General features: G+C 44.9%; 1 protein-coding gene across 1 annotated transcript; it reads right to left on the reverse strand.

The window, feature by feature from the left end:
• Window positions 1-1,105: 1,105 nt before the first annotated feature.
• LOC111843018 (calpain-5-like) lies at window positions 1,106-20,570 on the reverse strand. Its single transcript, XM_023810226.2, has 13 exons — window positions 19,563-20,570; window positions 17,044-17,220; window positions 15,268-15,399; window positions 13,377-13,585; window positions 12,889-13,081; window positions 12,167-12,360; window positions 9,973-10,050; window positions 9,402-9,597; window positions 9,132-9,254; window positions 8,577-8,773; window positions 8,052-8,173; window positions 7,382-7,518; window positions 1,106-6,319 (listed from the first exon to the last, which is right to left on the reverse strand). The coding sequence occupies exons 2-13, from the start codon at window positions 17,206-17,208 to the stop codon at window positions 6,137-6,139; spliced, it is 1,929 nt and encodes a 642-aa protein (XP_023665994.1). The 5' UTR covers window positions 17,209-17,220; window positions 19,563-20,570; the 3' UTR covers window positions 1,106-6,136.
• Window positions 20,571-20,855: the final 285 nt, after the last annotated feature.

Raw genomic sequence — 20,855 nt, forward strand, 5'->3', positions numbered from 1 at the left:
AGAGAGTCAGAATTTGACGTAAACAGAATGAGAACATGGATCCATCATGCCTTTTTAACATTGTGCAGGCTGGTGGTGGTGGTGTAATGGTGTGGGGGATGTTTTCTTGGCACACTTTAGGCCCCTTAGTGCCAATTGGGCATCGTTTAAATGCCACGGCCTACCTGAGCATTGTTTCTGACCATGTCCATCCCTTTATGACCACTATGTACCCATCCTCTGATGGCTACTTCCAGCAGGATAATGCACCATGTCACAAAGCTCGAATCATTTCAAATTGGTTTCTTGAACATGACAATGAGTTCACTGTACTAAAATGGCCCCCACAGTCACCAGATCTCAACCCAATAGAGCATCTTTGGAATGTGGTGGAACGGGAGCTTCATGCCCTGGATGTGCATCCCACAAATCTCCATCAACTGCAAGATGCTATCCTATCAATATGGGCCAACATTTCTAATGAATGCTTTCAGCACCTTGTTGAATCTATGCCACGTAGAATTAAGGCAGTTCTGAAGGCGAAAGGGGGTCAAACACTGTATTAGTATGGTGTTCCTAATAATCCTTTAGGTGAGTGTATTTAGAGTGTCTTAAAACCACTTTTCCTGGTCAGGGTTGTGGGGCAGCACAGGGTAGATGGCTGGGGTCACACAGTCACACACTACAGGCAATTTTCAAGAGAGAAGTTAGCCTAACTGTATGTCTTTGGACTGCAGGAGGAAACTGGAGTACCCAGAGGAACGCAACATGTCACGGGAAGAACATGGAAGCTCCGCATTTACCAAGCTGTTTCAGGATTCAGAATTGCCAATCTAGTCAATGGTTCTACCAAATTAGCCATATTTGCAGTGTTAAACTGTAATACAAATGTTCCTTTAGATCTCCAAGAATTCACAGCTACTTGAATCACTGCCCAATGTCTCTCAGGAAAAGACAGATTGATATCATTGATCAACAGAGACAAACCAATCTGCAGATCAAGTTTCACCTTGGTCTGTGTCTGCTGGTCTGAGTCTGTTTAAACTGTTCTGCTCTTAATTACCATGAAGAATGATCTGCTTGCAGATGTACATTTGTGTGGTAGAATCTACAAAAAAACTGCAACTTCCTTAAAGAGGTCAAGTTTTAATTCAAATTCATGCCACAAGTTTACTTTAAATACAAAATGAATACAGAAATAACACAATATATAAATAAAGTTAATAAATACGTACAAAACACAGTGGCCCAGAATGATGTTGGTCATTGAATAATTGCAGATAATAAAACACATACTTTAAACACAGATATGGCCCTTTGGTATGGTATGGACAGTAAATTGACAGTGAATTGACTGACCTTGAACAAAAAACAGAAAGATAAAGTAGGAAATAGCAGTAGAAGGTAGTGATCAAAAAGGATTTGTGCCCAAAACCCATTTCTCTGCCAGTTTTTGGTTACCTTGATTTCACCATAGCCATTATAGTAACCTTTAACCCAGTAGGAAAAAAACCATGGAACATATATAAGGGATCTATTTATGAATCATGTACCATCAATTACAAATAAATTCATGTCTGCATTACACTGCACATGTCAAAGCTCCACGATCCGAGTGCATATATGTTTGTGTATTTACTTGTGACTGGAGTCAGCATCTTTAGACTAGAGTTGAACTGCAGGTGTTCTAAACTCCGCAACAGACAAAGGTCAAGGGTCAGAGGTCTCTGGCCTCTGAGGACACACGCATGCGGAAAACAGGCTTAACAGCTGACGCATGCAAGGCAGGGTGCTGGATACAGCAGGGGGCACCGATGACACCTCGGCTCAGTGATTACTGTCCTATCTCTAACTTCCTTCATAATGAAGATTCTAGAAAGACTGGTAGTGTCCTACATAGCCCGGCCACCCTGGATCCATTTCAGTTTTCATGCCGACATAACAGATTTGCAGGCAATGCTATCCCCCTTACCATGCACATTGACTATAGCTTTGTATTTAACACCATTATTCCACCTAAACTTGTGTTAAATCTCACGAGTCCTTGGTCTGTGCAGCTTCATCTGTGGCTGTGTGTTTGACTAACAGGCCCCAGGCAATGAGAATGGTCAAAAGAACCTTGTCGAAATTGACCCTCAACACCGGTGCATCCTTAGCCCCCTATTATACAGCCTGTGCTCCGCACGGAACCGCGACAACGCCACTGTGATTGGTCTAATTAGCGATGGTGACAAAAGAAGAAAGCAAAAGGGATAAAAGACCTGGCTTTATGGTGCCAGGAGAACCTCACTTCGAATGTCGACAAGACAAATGAGATCATTTTCAACCTCGGGAAGTACAGAAGCAGTCACACCCTGCTTAATATCAATGGTTCATCTGTGGAAATTAGTACAGTCAGATGTGTGGGCATCCAACTCTCATGGTCTCTTAACAGCTGCATCCTCAAGAAGTCAAAAGAGAGACTGTTCTTCCTGCAGAGGCTAAAAAGCCTCGGACTGGAAATAAGATCCTAACGGACTTCCACTGATGCACCATTGAGAGCATCCTGACAGGATGCATCACAGCGTGGTTTGGTAACCTGACAGCCTGGGACCTCATATTGCTACAAAGAACAGTTTGGATGGCCTCCGAAATCACTGGCCTGATCCATTAACACCAGCTGCTAAACGCAACAGGAGCATCTCCACCTGCACCGCTCACTTCAGAGCTGGCTTCTTCCCACAAGTAATTAGGACTGTAAACACCTTGTGATACCAACTCCTTTAAATACATCTCTAGTGCTGTAAAAATCTCCTGTATTTCTCAAAGATCACAGTATTGTAGTGGTTTTCCACACTTCCCTTGCACCATTTCAATGCTGTTGCACTGTTCACTGTGTGTTACTCATCTATTGTATTTTATGTATCATCGCACTCCCTTTATGTCACACTACTGTCCTGTCAAACTACAAAACTGTCTTCCCCTGTCTTACAACCTCCCTTCGAACACTATCATATAGTTGGAGAGATTATATATCATAAGAATGTCATTGTATTTTCCATACTGTACATACCTGACAACAATACTTGAAACCAAACAGTCCACAAAGCACAGAATAGCATAGGAGCACAGAGACAAAATGCTAAGACCTGGCATCATAAATTGCCATACTCAAATGATCTCTTTCATACCTACATTCTACTCTCAGTTTAAATCTATTTAGACTGCAAATCAGTTTTGTTTTTACAGGGTCCAGGGGTGGCAATCATGTAGTGATGGGCAAATGAAGCTTCATGAACCATTTGCTGTATTTTTTGACCCCACTAGATGGTGCTCTTGGCTTGCTTTGGGGCATGCTTTGAGCCCTTTTTTGAACAGACAGCACCATCAAGCGGGGTCAGAAAATTCAGCAAGTGGTTCATGAAGCTTCATTTGCCCATCACTACGGTTATGAACTGAATTAGTGGCATTGTTTTAAAAATAGTATTGGTGACCAAAGGGTCCCTGGTTTCAGCCACAGGAGGAGATTCTCCTGCAGCTTCCTTGGCTGAGGCACTCTGCATAAGTTTCTTCAGGAAAACTCTAGCTGTGTGAATGAGGAGAAGTGTAAACTGCAGCCATACTGTGCTATAGACTCCAAATGACAATATTAGGTGGTACTGGACTGTATTTTAGTACCACGACGGCAGGCTTCAGTGTGCTAAATACCTCGGTGATATTTTCTTGCACAGCCACCTTTCCAGAGCCCAAATGATTGATTTTTATTCTAGAATAGCATGGATTCATAAACGGTTATATCAGTCTAACCCTCTTAATATGGATCTCACCGAAAGATCATGTAGTGCTCCTGACCATCCTGGTCTTCCAGAGTCAGCAATGGACCATGAAGGTTAAGGGTGACTGCCTTTCATATGTGTGTGTATGCGGAAGTACAAACATGGGGTAGGAAATTACATGGACCTCTAACTTAACTCTCCACATGACAGAAACAGCCCGCACAGACTCCCCAGCGCCCTCTGTTGTATAACCTTGGATTAAACTAAATAGAACTCCTTTGTGTCTCTTCGTAACACCAGAGCCCCCAAATTCCTAGGTCAAACCAACCACCACCCACAGGCATCAAATCCCGTAAATCAGCTTAGCATCGTGCTTGAAACCCATATTATCTAACCACCTGGCCTGCAATGAACTAATATATGCTAGTGTACAGTGTTTTATAATGTGCAATCCATAACACAGCAAATCCAATCTCAGCAGGCATCTCAAAGCATGCTGCAAATATTTATATTGCACCATTTCTCATATGGATATTAAATGCCAACCCCATAGTGTTATAAATACTGAACATCACCTATATTAGCTACATATATGAAAGTCATTGATATATTATCCAACTTGAGCAGTATTGTTTGACACTTATAAATATATAAATAGATTCACTCTGGTAAATTCTGAACTGTAAACAGGTGTATGTTAATACATCACTAAAACATCTATCTCCGAACACTGTAAAAAAAAAAAAAAACTAAAAAAAAAAACATTGATATCTGCTGCCGAATAATAATCTTCTGCAGTATCCAATAAAACAGAAAGGATTTACAATAAAGTGATGCTGAACGGCATAAATGCAACTTTTGTCCTCTTAAAGGGCAACCGGGTTCAGAAAAATAAAACTGTTTACTCCTGTGATTTCATTTTTTTCATAATCATTACGTATAATGCCATATATATGTACAAATACAATCAGAAAATCCTCAGTTTTCTCTAAAACCAGAAAAAAACTATACTAATAAACACAGAAAGGTTGCTCCGTGGCTTCGGTTTACAAACACTTTTCCTGGGGTAGATTGCATTTCTTCCAAGAAAATATGCAGTGTTGCTCCTTTAGTGGTAATCCTGTTTTGGCTATTCTTTCCCGATTCGCTGGAACATACACTAACGTAAGTGTCGGGGCCTATTAAAAAAAAAATAATAATAAAAAATCACATAAAAATAATAAATAACTTTCAGTGAGGTCTGTCTTCTAGAACTTGGTATTTCCTGCTGGTCTGTATCTCACACAGAGTGATATTCCACCCTGGGAAGAAAGTCATGATCCGGCAAGTTACGAGTGGTCATTGATAAACCGCACCATACTCTGTTCGGCACTTTTCACTTTTTTCGTCTTTTCACTGTCATTGAGCATCTTTCTCTCCAAAAACAAACATGAACAAAGAGAGAGGAGATCCAGCTGAATTCCCAGATGAACTGTACTATTCTTTAAAAAAACAAGCAGGAAATGCGTGTCCTCTGTGTTGCTCTTGAGACTGCTGGGCCATGAGTCATTGATCCTGTTGAGTAGCTGAGGAACCATCATATCTGCCCCAAGGTTATGGCACTGCTAGGATCTCTGCATGTATGACATTAGCAGCATCTACCAATCTATAAACACATACTAGCACATACAAGTTGCTGTCACCTGTGACCAAGCCTAACTGTTCCCTAATCTGTATCTCACAGAGAGCACTGCATGACCATTGTTGGAAGATCTAAACACAGAATGGGCATTACTAGATGGTCAAAGTATCAAACATCCATCCTTGGATGGTCAAAGCATTGCAAGGCCTTCATTGGACGTCTAAGGATTGGAAGGCCTTCATTGGACGATCAAAACATTGCCGTCTTTGGTCCCACAATGTACTTTGCTGTAAGAGTGGCACATGGATCAGCGTCTTCAAGTGAAAAAAATGTATGTATATATACACATATGTACACATGTTGCTAGGATAGATGCTACATGTCAATCACGCATTGGAGAAAATCACAGAAGAGCTTTCTATTGCATTCTGGGAATTCGGTTCTCTCAAACGAACAGCAAGAAGTTCTTCTAGGGAACACAAACCACCTCCTGCCCTGAGGCATTCCATGTCAATGGCTTCAGGAACGTACACCAGGGGTGAGTCTATTGAAACAAGGGAGGGTCCAAATGCATGATGGACACGACACCTAGCTGCTCAGCTGATGGGTACTCCTTTCAAAGTGATGCATAGCCCTTGTATAAAAGTTGACAGACATGCAGAATATAGAGAAATATATGTTTAGAGAGCAAAGTAAAGTCTGTTGCAAAACACAGTCCCGTGTGCAGGGGTATAAGGCGCAGCAACAAGGGGGCGAGGCTTCAGCAAGAGAGGACTGAGGCTCAGATACTGGTCAGCTCGTTGCAGGTGATCAGTCTGACAGTGAGCGTGCCCGGCAAGGCGTTACCCTGGCGGCTGCCCCTATCGCGCAAGTTCACCGTGTGCTGCTCCTGCCGGTTATTGGGCTCACTGGTGAGGGTCACCTGACCCAAGAATGAATCCATGATCACATTCTTGTTGAAGATCTACTTATTGGTTTGGAGACAAAAACAAAGGGAATAAAGAGTAAAGAGTGTCAACCCATTTCATGAAAAACATCTGCCAACTCATATGGATTCGTCACTGAAATAGCGTGAAAAAGAGGCAGACATATGGAGGACCGCAGGTGTCATGGAAATAGTAGTAAAGCATTTCATTTAGCAATAAATAATTGTGCAGTAAAGAGTGGAATTATAAAAATGAATTTATAAATGAGATCAAGCCTCCCTAAGCAGGTATTTCGCGCATGTCCAACCTGGAGGAGACCCTCGGGCGGACCCAGGACATGCTGGAGAGATTATATCTCTCGGCTGGCCTGGGAACGCCTTGATATCCCCTCAGAAGAGCTAGAGGAGGTGGCTGGGGAGAGGGAAGTCTGGGCATCCCTGCTTAGACTGCTGCCCCCGTGACCCAGCACCGGATGAATGGAGGAAAATGAATGAATGAATGAATGAATGAATGAATGAAATATCAATCCATAAATAAATAGTTCAAATTAAAAAGGGATTTACAAAAACAACACAAATTATGGAACTTCAAAATCTATTTGAAAATGCAGTTTAAAAAGAAATAACTGAATTCACAAATTGAACTAAGAATACAGTTTTTAATCTGGCATTTAAAAGAGTAGCTCCCTTTCCATTTGCATTTCCATTTTACAGCTGCTGTTCCTTTTCCTATTAGCTATTCAATTTGCCGTGACACTGTAGGCCTTGTGCTGGTCAAACAATTCCAAATAATGCAAATTAGCCATGGGACGCAACAAGCTCTCTGACTGTTTATAGAGAGCTGCACAGTCTCATAGCCTAGCTATGGGTTTGGCACCTGTGTGGAATTGGCATAGGGAATGAGCAAGAAAATAGAAAGAATGATGGGGATACTGTGTTGGGAAGAGGGAGTAATCAGCTCAGCCAAATTTCTGACTTAGCCATTGGTACTAACAGAGAAATATAAAGAAAAAATCCGAGGCCCCTCTAGATGCAAAATTTAAGCGCGGCATGTGTGAAAGGAGGCCTGCCTCACTCCATGACTCAGGAACCCCCACCCACCTCTATATGGATGGCTTCTTTGGGCTTCTTCCTGTAGAAGAGGCCCTTGACGTCAAAGTCGGGGCATCGTGTTTCCTTGAAGACCGGTGACCGCACCTTCTCACCCTCACAGGTGATTATCACGTACGGGTTCAGGGCTGAAACGAGACGGTTGCTGGTCAGTCGTGATGCAACTTCTACGGATGCAGAAGAACTATGGAGAACGGACAGACAGACAGTGAGCTACTGCATCTTAGCTTAATTAAATACAGTACTATTTAAAATGAACTTAAATAGCACAAAGCTACCATAACATCTACAGCTACTAGCCACTGGGTGGTGCTAATGCACCTGCTGTTGGCAAGGTGCTTCTCTTGTTGTGTGGATTCAGGTATAGGAGTTCTGTGTGTTTGAAGGGAAGAGCACCACGTGACTCATCTGAAAAAGCACGCTCTGCTTCGCTGGGTATAAACTGCCCCGGCCCAGAACGTTAAAGCGACAGTGCCCCCCCCCCTGTCGTGTATAGGGGATGGAGCCTTTGCCAAGGACACGAGCCTTTCGAACACAATCGCAGGTCACTTCCAAAACATGCTGAGGAGAAGCTGGGGTTAACCTATGTCCGTCTGTATATCCCTCCCATCTGTTATACCCCTGCTCCCTTTCTGTCCATGGAGCAGGGGGTGTAGCTTACCTCCGTTAGAGTCCGGGCCCTGGAGGCCCTCGGCTCCCAGCACATGCACCTGCGTGACCACCTGAGGATAGCCGCAAATGCCAGTCCAACAGGTTTGGGCCGGCTCATCCAGAGTCAGCTCTCTGAGCCAAAGCGATAAAGACAGATGAGCACGCAGACAGACATACCCAGAGACAGAGGGAAAGCTGGGGGAACCGCTGAAGCTTTCATCTCCAGCCAAGGCACGATACATCTATTCGTGTATTAAGACACTGTGTGCTGGAAGCATCAGAGGGAGGAGTCACTGAAACATTCTCAGGGCGGGCAATGGAAATCAGAGTCTTCAATAAACATAATACAGCTACTCTATAGGTTGAAAGTAAGCTTGGCTTGTCCTTCTAACAGAAATTTGACCCAAGATAATAGAGATCCCTACAGTGAAATTTCCACCACTGACCCCAGTTCAGTTACAGTTTTTTTTTTTTTCTTCTTACTGATCCACCCTAATTCAACCAGATCGATCAGAATAAGAGTTGGCTGGTTTACTTGCAGTCTGAAGGCACATCAGTGAAGACGCGGAGCAGGAATTCACCCTGCTGGCCTGGCTCGAAGGTCGTGGGGACGATGATATAACGGCCCTCCTTCAGCTCCCTCCTCAGGAAGACACAGCGCGAGTTGATGTAGATGGAGCCGCCCACTTTGTGCTGAGCCGAATGCATGCGGAACTTCCTGTTAAGCTCCACCTAGTGGTGGGTGAGATGCATAAACCCAGCCATTCATTTAGCTTTGTCAGTATCCTCTTTTCATGTTTTCTGTAGGATTTATTGTCATTGTTGTTGTTGTGTATTAAAATGTATTGTGTTCTATCTATCCATCTATCTATATATCTACCCATCCATCCATCCACCATCCATCCCTGCCCTTATTTCTATTTGTTGCTCCAGGGAATTACAGTTGTTTCATGTGTCTAAAACGACAGTATTTCCACTTGACTTGAACTATGTCTGGTCTGAATCTAGTTCTCTCCTAATCCACTATCTATGTTACCTTCCCCTAAGTGAAGCCCAGCCCCTCCCAATGTGGCCCCAGGCATCTGGTCACCCGGTGAATGTCAAAGCCAATAGCCAGGTTCTCCCTCTTGCCCTCTCGGGGTCGGCCACACTGCTCCTTCTGCTGAAGGCAGATTAGCACCTCGTCCTCCACCTTCTTTACATCAAAGACGTACTGCAGGTGGAAATGACAGGATATTGTCACTCATTCATACACAAAGAACCAAGGAAGGTGTCAGGATCAGGTCACCTTGAGCCTGAGGCGGTCGGTCGGTCAATACTTATTCTAGGTTCTACTAGAAAGTGGTCACCAAGTCCTTACCTGAGGGTTCTGAAGGAAGGTGGTCCTGTGGTTGATGCAACCCCCAGCACGGTTCCTCAATGGATCATCCCAGTGAACCCAGGAGCCCCGCATCACCTCCTCCTCCCAGGTCTTGTGAATGCTCAGGTAGGAGGTGTTGATCAGACGGCACAACACCAGATCCGTGAAGTACTGACAGAAGTCCTCAAAGTTCATCCTGGATTCGTCAAAATCAAGGGTAGGGTGGGATCATTTAGGCTTAAGATAGTGACAGGCTGCAAACTAAATGAGACCGCATGAGCCAACATCATGTGGAGAGGTTGAAGTACAGAAGACTCTTATTTGCAATTTTCATCTGTTTGAGCTTTGAGTTATTGTGAAAGCAAAATAAAGCTTCATGAACCATTTGCTGTATTCTCTGACCCCACTACATGGTGCTGTCTGTTCAAAAAGGGGCTCAAAGCATACCTCAAAAGCAAGCCAAGAGCACCATCTAGTGGGGTCAAAAAAAACAGCAAATGGTTCATGAGGCTTTATCTGGCCATCAACCCCACAAATACATCTAACATGCTATGGAAGGGTGGCATCTCACCAGAACTCCCCATCATCCTCAACGGTGACCCCCAGCTTTTCCCGCTCACTTCGGCTCACCTTCTTCCACTCTTCAGAACTACAGGACAGACGGTGGAATGAACCATTGTGAGATGCCAGTGCTGTGGGCTTACGCGCAAGCATCCACATCCAACTTTCACCCAAATGAAACCTGATCAGCAGATGCATCAAACCACCGAATCCCATATCAGAATGCAGAAAATCACACAGGAAAACAACCCAGTGGTATCCGATGCTGTAACAAGACACTACTGCTCGAAATATCACACCAGCCAAATGCGTAACAAAGTGACATGCTGGCAAAACTCGCAGTACCACACAAGGACAGTAGGTGGAGCACTTGTTAGGGATATGGAGCTAAGACAAGAAACTACTGGGCTTAAATCCCAGGCAGGGAGTTTCTGCTGAACCCTTGAAAGAGGTAGATATCTGGGTATAAAATGAGCAGAACTGAAAATCCATCCCAAAGATTCATTGCAGCTAGCTTCCCTGCTTTGTTGTAAGCCATCATAGTGTAATTTAAAATAAACCATCTCAAGAATCCAACCCAGTTCTTTTACGTTTTCACAACACCACAGCAAAGAGATTGTGTTAGAAATACAAGAAATCTGAAGATATAATCCTAAACCAACTCTGATTATTGGCAAATATTAAACCCTTTTTCAAAACTAAATATAAATTATATGAAAGCCACGGTTATATTCGTTAATAAAGAAATGGAGAACTCATAGCAGCCATATATTTTTGCTAAAGTCGGGATAAATAATTAATTTGGGAACTATTGCAAAAAGATTGTCTATATTATATGTTCTATATTATATATACATTGTCGTATTATGTCAATATACACTTATTGACTGAAGTCTTTGTCCTGCACCAAACAAATTCCAGTATGTCCTACATTTGGCCAATAAAGTGTCCTGGGCTCAAAATTTAATAAGAATCCTTCGCCTGCTGAATAATTTAGATGGACATTAAAGCCGAATCTCGAATCTTCCCCATATCTGTCCGGCCTGAGTGTGGATGAGGAGAGCAGTATAAATGAGGAGAGGGAGACAGACGGAGGCCCGTAGAGAATCTTTATCGCCATTCTCTTATTACAACCTCAAACATCCGGCTTCTGGGCAGATGGCAAGAGCTGGAATTTCAGATGGCAGAACTTTTTGGCCACAGTGAATGTTGAATATCTTTCATTCTCTGTGCCTTTGTGCTCGCTGACCCCTGCCGGAGCAGGCTGCCGGTCTGCCTGTCGACATCTTGCAGCCAGAGGAACAGAGCACTCAGCACCAGCTTTCCAGAGGCAGACATATTGGTTTGACTATATTGCTGGAGTCTGGAATGACTAACAATAGATCTCATTCTCCATCTAGAATAGCCAGCTTCCATTTCAGGCGTCCAGATATTTTCTCAATAAATTATGCCTTATGCATGGTTGTAACCCCTTCACTTGGCCAGATATTTCTGCTTTTACATACTACCAGATATAAATTATATTTTTTATTTTCTCCTTAACCCCAAATAGCTGGAGAAGCTTAGGATAAGCACTCAGCACCCATCACATGGGTATTACAGCAGATCCCCCGCCTGGGATTCAAACCTACGACCCTTTTCTTCCAGTTCCTGAATTGCCTGTGACTTGAAGCCCATTTTGTTCCCAGGCTTGCAGTGACCCCCCTCACCAGCGGGATTCTGTGAAGCACAGAGCATAACGCATCATAAAATGCCAGTTTGGAGACATCTGCTCAGACCACACCCCCAAATAAAACTGTAACAACACGGTTACAAAGCCTGTCATTTTCATTTATGTTGAAGCATTAATGATCATCCTGGATGTAGGCTTTTCTCCCAGGGGGTGCAAAATGAGAGAGCCCAACCAGTCATTCATCCAGATAAATAAATTTGTAACAAAAAACAAAATAAATACATTTACAACAAATTATTATTACATAGAAACAAAAGCCACATTTTCAAATTGTACAAAAACAATTCAATTTTATTGAACTTAATATGTTCAAATATATTTTCATGTGACCAGTAAGGGGTGCACCCCCAGCACCCCCGGTAAAATCACCTATGATCTTGGACAATGCAGAAGTCGTTTTGATTTCCTGTAGAGTATCTACTCCGAAGTACTGCGTGAAAGGCATCCCTGCCTGAAGGGGGCAGCATATTACCTGTCACTCCAGGGCCCGCTCCACTCCTTCTCCCCCCAGGGGTTCCTCATGCGTATCATGCAGAGCTTCTCGGACTTGAAGAAGGCGAGCAGGCCATGGCCCAGGCGCACCTTCCGCACGTCGGTCACAGCATAGGCATGGCCCTTCACCAGGCCACACTCCAGCCGTGCCTCCATGTCTTCCACCGTGGTCGCCTGGGAAACAGAACGGCGGGCGCACTGAGTGGTGAAGGTACGGCCCTCAAGCACCCCCGAGGATGATCGTAAATAAAGCACCACTGTCAGCGAGGGTGACACAGGTCGTTTATCAATTTACATGCGCTTCTGGATTTGCATTGCAGGGGGAGAGGAATGCAGATGAGGGTCCGACTCCTGGGAGCCTCCTCATTCAGTCCTCAATCAAATTTCCACCCCATTGGCAGCACTGCAGCAACTCTCGAGCTGGGAGCAGAATTCTGCAGGTTGCTGCAGCCTGTGCTGCCACTATTTCAGAGCTTTGTTTTTAAATAACTATTTTAAAAGCCTTCTGAGGAAAAATAACAAGAAACTTGAAATATACAGTTGGACCAGCTTGCAGGTTATTATTATTATTATTATTATTATTATTATTATTTAGGAGATTTATGCTGAGCTCTGGTGATGTTGAGCTCTAATACCCGAGATGTGGCTACTCCAACAAGCCGCAGTGTGTCCCACCCACTCAGCACCAGCCCAGCCCCTCACCCTGATGGAGCAGCTGATGAGCCCATCCCGGTTGTGGACCTTCAGGACCCTCTCGAACAGCTGGTTGCGGGTGGCCTCGTCTTGAGCGTACTGGCCCTCCAGTAGGTCCACTGGCTCCGACACCCCCCCCGTGAAGTCTACCAGGGCGTCGGCCGTGTTGCCGCCATCCAGCGCCTCATAGCAGCCATATACCCTGTCAGGAGGTAGTGGGGGAGAACATGGGAGGTGAACATTAGCTAATTTAGAGGAAATCTTATAAAGGTCATAGGTCACACATGAACTTCAATGGTCATAAATAACACTGATTGAACAACACTAGCAGAGCAACACTGGTAGAACACCACTAGCAACATGTAGTGTTATGGCTGGAGCCAAAAATCCTCAAATAAGTTGTCAAAAAGGGTTCAAGCACAGAACAAAAGCTCGACCCATAAATCCCATTTAGTTGCTTTAAGGTCTGGCTCCAGACCATGGTAGGCTATACTTGCTTGGCATAGGCCTTCTCCACAAGAGCGCTCCAGAACTCATTGCTGTCATCTGAGTGGCAGTAGACCAGCTGGTTGTCCACGGTAGGTAGGCGGTCATCGATCACCACATCCACCCATTCGCCAAACCGCCAGAATCGAAAATGAAAGATGCCAGCATAGGTCTCAGGCTTCTCAGTGTCCCACTCCTGCTCCTTCCAGTCCGGAATGACCTGGACACACCCATAAATTCACTCACGCTGTAAGCCTAGCCCAAGGGTAAATGTCCTGCCCACCCACAGCAGGAGTAACTCGCTTAAATCAGTCAGCTTATTTCACACATCTGGAATACGTTGGATACGTTTGAGAAAATTTCTGTGGACTTCAAATCAAGTCAAGGCAAATCAGCTGGGGCTTTATTGTCACAACAGTAATATTTATTGTAACACCAACCATTTCCTTGTATGAGGACGGAGCGAGTTTTGGTTCCCAATACTGTAACGTATGACGAGCAAGCCTGACTTTAAGTAATTTTAGTAATATTAAACTGAACTGGGATTTAATTGAACAAAATCAAATTACAATATGAATACCACTAAGCAACACTGGGATTTCAAAAACAGAGTAATTTCTGTAAACTTGAAAATAAAAATGCGTTGAATAAAAAATAAGAGTTTAAATAATTTACAATGTTTGTTGTTTCACAATTCTGCAAACAGGAGAATTGCAGATTCCATTTCCAGTATGAGTCCTTCAGTGTCAACCGTAGTGATGGACAAAATGAACCATTTGCTGTATTTTTGACTCCACTAGATGGTGCTCTCTGTTCAAAAAACAGCACAAAGCATGCCCCAAAGCAAATAAAGAGCACCATCTCCTGGGGTCAAAAAATACAGCAAATGGTTAATGAAGCATCATTTTGTCCATCACAGGGAAACTGTAATTCTTTACGGCTTGGTGAGCAAAAATGGAGGGGAGGGAAGGAATGAAAATTAAGCTGTTTGTCAACAGCCACATCAGTCAGAGGTCTGGCAGGGGGCGCTCATATCCCACAAGGTGACTCGTTAGCTAGATATATTTTGAGCACAATGTGAGAATCATAATTAAAATGTCATTGTTTCATCTCAAAAAGAAGCCTATTTGACGATATACATTTTGTACAGTGTACAACCATTGGGCATCTTTCTATTTATTTTATACCTTTTAAAAGACAAGGCAACTGAGTTATTTTCACTTCATTATTTCATCAGAATAATCGACAGAGTAATGAAAATTGGGATAGAAAAGTACCTGATAGCTCAAGGGTGTCAAACTCCAGTCCTGGGGGGGCGGAGCCCAGTGTAGTTTAGTTCTTTGTTCTTTCCTATTCTACCACAAATGATTCAGCTCAAGAGTTGTGTTCTAATTAGCACAAATTGAATCAGGTGTTAAACGAGGGTAAACCAAAAACTGTGCAGGGCTCTGGCCCCCCAGGACTGGAGTCTGACACCCCTGTGATAGCTGCAGCCATAGGTGGCATCGTGGCTCAGTAGGTGGCGCTGTTGTCTCCCAGCTTCCGTGCTGGGGTTTTGAATGCCACCCCCGCTTTGTGCATGTGGAGTTTGTATGATTGCCACATGTCACATGGGTTTCCTCTGGTCCCTCCCACAGTTCATCACACGTGGTTAGGCTAACTGGTGTATCTACATTTCCCATAGCTTGTGGCAAATTACTGGCATTCTGTCCAGGGTGTGGTCAGCCTTGTGCCTGTCGCTGCTTGGAACAGACCCTGACCCCGATAGCCATTTGGATGATGGATATCATAATGTGCGGCTTACAGCTCTGCATGTTCAGATGAACAAGGTCTTTTCATTACACACAAACACACACATCCTCTCACTCTCTCTCTATCTATATCACCCACACTCTCACTCACTTTCTGCCACAGTGACTCCCTGGAGGCCAAGCTAGAGCAGGCTGCCACAAACCAGCAGTTCCCCAGCTGTCCCTGGTGCAGGTCATGGGCGCTGATTCCATCCACAAACAGGTGGGGGTCATCACACAGCTCCTGGAGTCCAGGCAGGGATGGAGGAGGGGGCAAGAGAGAAAATATAAGAGAGAGCAACAGGGTGAGAAGATGAGGGGGAAGATCATAAAAGAACGGGAGAAGGTGGAGAGTGAGAGAATGCTGGGAATGAACAGGTTACAGTGCTGTGTGAGGAAACGATAGAACAAGATACAGGATAAATGTCGAATATGTTGAGGACAGTTACAGAGGAGAGAGTGGAGTTGATAAGATGGAGGAGATGCTTTACCTTCAACTGCCTCACCAGTCTATTTACTGTCCTAGCGATAAGGTCTCTGTGGGTCTAAGTATGAATAACAATTAGAGGGAGAGACTGGGAGATACAATCTGGCAACAGCACGGACTCCCAGTCCAAGTCTGCAGTGACAATAAATCTACAGCAGGGGGCACAATGTTACTTTCCTAATATTATTGCTGCAGTGACTGTTCTGGCCTTCAAACCTGTATTTTTAAATAAGAACTGCCGACAAAGGTTACGTCTTTTGTTCAGGTATTTAATTCTGAGATATTCATTGTGGTGACTATGGAGACACTGTAAATTCCCTGAAAGACGACCCCAAGTGATTGGCAGGCGGCATTGGAGAGCACAAAGAGACAGATAAGACAGCCATAACTCAGTTCTCCGTAGCAGTTTGGGAGGCTAAATCAGAGGTCGACTCAGCAGAAACAAAGTAAAAACTGGAAATCACAAACAAAGGCCCTCTGCCCCGTCTCAAATTCCCAGCATCCTCTGCACTAAGAACCCATAAAAGCCACCTATTAAGCACTATAACCATAATGACACACACTCCTTTACTTCCTCTGTGCAAGCCTGAAACTACAGTCATAAATATGGTTTATGTCCCTAACCACACTCATTTATCTAAATCAGAGTAAAATGTCTTGCATAGTCTTATAATGTACAGACTGTAACACTAGCTAAGATTAAATATAGGCATTAAATCCATGCTAGACAAGGCCTGTGGACCACTTACATCTTCATCTCCCTCTCTAAATGCCCTCTGCTGCCAGCCTATTGGATGAGCTGAGTCACTAAACTGGATAATAAATACCCCTCCCTAAACCAGTCCAGACCCAAACCATAACCCTAGTCAGTCTAGACCACGGAACCCAAATTCATATAGGCCTCTGATCAGCAAAGAACCGCAGCCAGAGGCAGCAACGACTTATGGATTCTGCTCAGATGGGCTTGGACTCCCCGTGTAACCAATGGGACTGTCAGAATGACCGGACATAATGAGACATTGTGATGTTCCAGCCGATTGTATTACAGAGGCTGTCAAATTGAACACCGACATGCGGCAAACACGCTTACTCAAAACCTGAAAATGAGCTTGTCAGATAGAGGCTTGCGAGGCTTGGTGCCATCAAACATTATTTATTAAACCCAGGGAAGGTGTGCAACTGAACCAGCCCAAAGCACACCAAGAAGATCTCCCTTACCAAGCTCATCTGTAAATTCCAGACACATCCAACCAGAATATTTTCCCGAGTTTAGCTTTCGAGAGAGTGACATGCAGGAGTGAGAGAGCCAAGTGATGCAAGACAGGTGTTACTCTGCAGAATGCTGATGAATGTGTCTGAGAGATTGACGCGTTCGTGTAACACCGAGTGCAGGCGCCTCACCTTTGGTCTCTTCCAGGTGACCCGCCCGATGCGGTTTCCATGGTAGAAAAGGGACTCGTCGACGGCTGGAAAGCAGGGGTCCTCAAAGAGCACCCCCCTCTGCACGCACTGCCGCTTTAGTGAGGAATACTGTTGCCCCTTGAAGGGTTTCACTGAAGAGAACATGCTGCCGCCTGCCTGCAATTACAACAGACGGCCTCAAGGGCGGCACTGTGGAGATAGGGCCGTTCATTCTGGGGTTAGATGGAACCTTCCACCCACTTCGCATTGGCAGCCTTCTCAATCATCCCAGCATCAATCATCATTGCCTTATTGCTGTTGTGCCTTTGACACCTATGAATGGAGCGATTTCCATCCATCCATCCATCTTTATTTATCTTGGTCTGGGGGGAGGGGCAGCACAGAGCACAAGGCAGGGGAACACCCTGGACGTGTTATGTGAGGAAATTCCTTGAATTTCATGCCAGCTGAAGAAGAGGCGACGACAGCAGACCAGGCAGCGCTTTTAGCGAGATCCACTTACAAAGAGCCACCAGACACAGTGGCAGCAGGGATCACAATCTCGCAGGCATTATAGTGCATTCAAGGCATATGTCAGAAAACTCCAGACATGTGTACACACCAGCGGGGAATGAGTGATTCCTAACCAGGTTAGAACCTTCCAAAGGTTAGTTTCAGGAGCTGGTTATGTCCACAGTTCATCTCAAACAAAATTTAAAACAAATAGCAACTAAGTAGTGAATATAGTGATATAATATTAACCACAACTGATCGCCCCTTGGCTGTAATGTCTGCCATTCCCAGCGATATTACCCTCCGTCACGACATCATTGTCTCCCCCCGCCTGACTGCAGGGTGTGCTGGGGGGTAATGGTAACCCTGGAAACGGAGACTGCTATGTGGGCGGGGTGGGGGGAGCCCACGCAGTGTGCGGAGGTAGGGTTCCTCTCCGGCTCAGAGGAGAGAGTCCCCTGGTGAACTGCGGGACACTGTGAAAATACGTCTCCCCCAAGATAATATCCATGCTACTCATCAGCCCTTAACTGCTGCGCCTCATCCAGTTACGGTATCGCTCCATGGGGCTTTTGCTCCCTGTCCGCATTGATCTGGTCAGCAACCCCTGTCACAGAGCATGGAGGAGGACAAGAGAAGGAAGGGGCTCTCCTGCCAGTAGCCCATGGAAACGGGGCTCGGTTTCCAGGGTGATTCTTTGGCTGGATAAAAGAGACGACCCCACTAATCTCGTTAGTGCCGTGTGTGCGGTCGCACTGGCTTGAAGGAGAATGGCATTTCCTTACAGAGAGACACTGGGACTTAGCACCAAGACGGAACCCGAGAAATACATTTGCTGTCCCACTCTTCTCTTACCCCAGTCATCTGGGAGATTATTAAAATTCAGCACAAACAGATTTAAAACTGATCTATAAATCAATCCATACCGAAGAACCCTCCAGCCAAGTTCTGAAACATATAGCTACCTTCGTTGTTAAAATCACACATTTTGTTAAGATCAGCGGCCGTCACCTGGAATTACACCTATAACGAAGTAGTGACATAGATGCTGGGACAGTGTAAGTTTCGAAGTGGGCAGGTGCATCCGAACACAACCACAGGCATCCTCCTCAGGTGCAGATGCTATGATGACGCTGAAACATGGAGGTGTTTACAAGTGCTGCCCCCACAGCATGCGCTGGGCTGAGGGTTGGCTTGCACACACCTTGCCACACAAGCGGCGAGTGAAGCTATGCATGTGAGGAGATTACCCTGTCACAGCCCAGTGACTCAGGTCCAAAACACAGTTATGCAGACAAAGCCTCCTACTGGAGGGGGCTTCCCTTGCGGTCTGTTGCAGTAGTCACTCAGACGGGAGGGGGCTGGACTATGCCCAGAATTAATGAGAGGGTAACTCGGTGAAGCTTCTAGCTCTATTCTCTCCCTCCATCTCCTAGATACAGAGGTTTTCCCAGGGTCTTTGCCGGCGCCGTATAAACTACCGCGCTTAAGCGCGCCGGTCCAGCATCCAAGTATAGCACAGCTTTGTTGGAGCCTGATAGACGCTGATGTATTTATACGCTTTAATCTGGTCGCATGCCAGCGAAAAACAATAACAATGATATATCCAGGGGTGGAAATAAAAGATATTGCACGTATCAAAGCAAGTTTTACCGCGACGTAACCGTTTATTGGGTCGACATCCCTTTGAGCTCGATATGACAAAATGCTCTCTGTCAGTCCTTCCTGGACTGACAAGCGCAGACCCTACTCTGCTCAAACATCCAGTGTACAGCAGCGCAAGGCGTCATCAAGCCATCCCTGCACAAAAAGCATGGACCGTGCCATTAATCAGGCGATAATCGGATCGCGATCTGCGCTGTCATTTGCAAGCGTAATGCGCTTTCCTTAAGTATCTCCTCTAATCTGTTATAATTTCCTGAAGTCCCCCTCCCCCAGACACACTCTCTCACACACGCACGCATTGTACAGGCAGTCTCCTTTTGATGGGTGCTGCAATCCCTTACCCGGGCAGGGTGACGTGCTCTCCGCTTTTCCGCGCTTCCAGCGACGCTCTCGGGTGTCCCGTGTTTCACTCCTGCGACGCGATGCACGATTTCTCTCCGGCGTCTCCTCTCACAAGCCGGGGAGGAGCCAGCAAGCGGAGCATCTACTGCGACTGAGCATGTGCGATCCTGAACCCGTGAGCCCGGGCCCTTATGCGTTTTAAATACAGTACAGTAATCTTCCCCTACAGCAAGACGACGTGGTGCTACCGAAACTCAGACAGCCCATCAATCAATCACGCTGCTTTTGGCCTTCATGTATAATTTGCATGGAATAATCACAAGTTCCTTCCGAAAGAAGAAAAGTAAAATTCCCTTCTACCTACCATTTATATTTCTACCCAGCTAGTCCAGCTGAGAACAATGGTATGATGACAAATTTGTGAGAATAAACTAAAAACATTTTTATTAAACATTGGGATTATTTAAAGAGGCCAATCCTTTTCCGTGACAAATCTGAAAGCAATGGTCTTTAAATAAAACGCGAAGCTCTATAAATGACTGCGCAAGGCGTGATTAGTGCAATTAAATTATACATTATAATAAGAAGAGACACTGAAAAGTGACGGTAACACGTCCAGATTTTCATGACAACGTGGTACTTTAATGCCGCGCTGAGTGACAGCGAGCCGAGGAGCGCATCTGGGAGTCCCGGTGCGGCCATAAACCGGTATGCTTAATAAGCGAGCAACGGCTGTTACATTATTTATGCATCCAGCAGCGCAATAACGTCATCCTGGCATTCAACTTACTCACCTTGATTTAATCATTAAATTAGCAGATTATTACCTGTAGCGTTTGTCTGTGTGCTTACCCCCGCGATTTCCGACACTCACGACTGCTCCAGGATTTGGATTCGTGTGCGCCACACATTAAATTATCTTACACATTGTTTCACCCCATTTTTACAAGTGAACAAACCTGGGGACTTCCCAGTAAATATCACATGCTATAAAAAGACTAATTCGAATGAATAATAAAAACATAATGACAATTTCATGTCATATTCGCGTAGCACTACGTTGTCTCCGTCTTGTGGACGACAAGCGAAATAGATTGATAAATATTCACCACTTATCTCGGTTAACGTCGCGTGGCTTGGATCCCCTGCCAGACGTCATCCGGCACAAGGCTGGAATACACCTTGGATGAGATGCCAGTCCATCTCAGGGCAGACGCGCTCACACGCATAATCACTCCACGGGAAATCGAGAGACACATGTTAACATAAATGAACTTAATTACCCTGCGGCG

The sequence above is a fragment of the Paramormyrops kingsleyae genome, chromosome 18 (genome assembly GCF_048594095.1).
Source record: "Paramormyrops kingsleyae isolate MSU_618 chromosome 18, PKINGS_0.4, whole genome shotgun sequence".
NCBI lineage: Eukaryota > Metazoa > Chordata > Actinopteri > Osteoglossiformes > Mormyridae > Paramormyrops > Paramormyrops kingsleyae.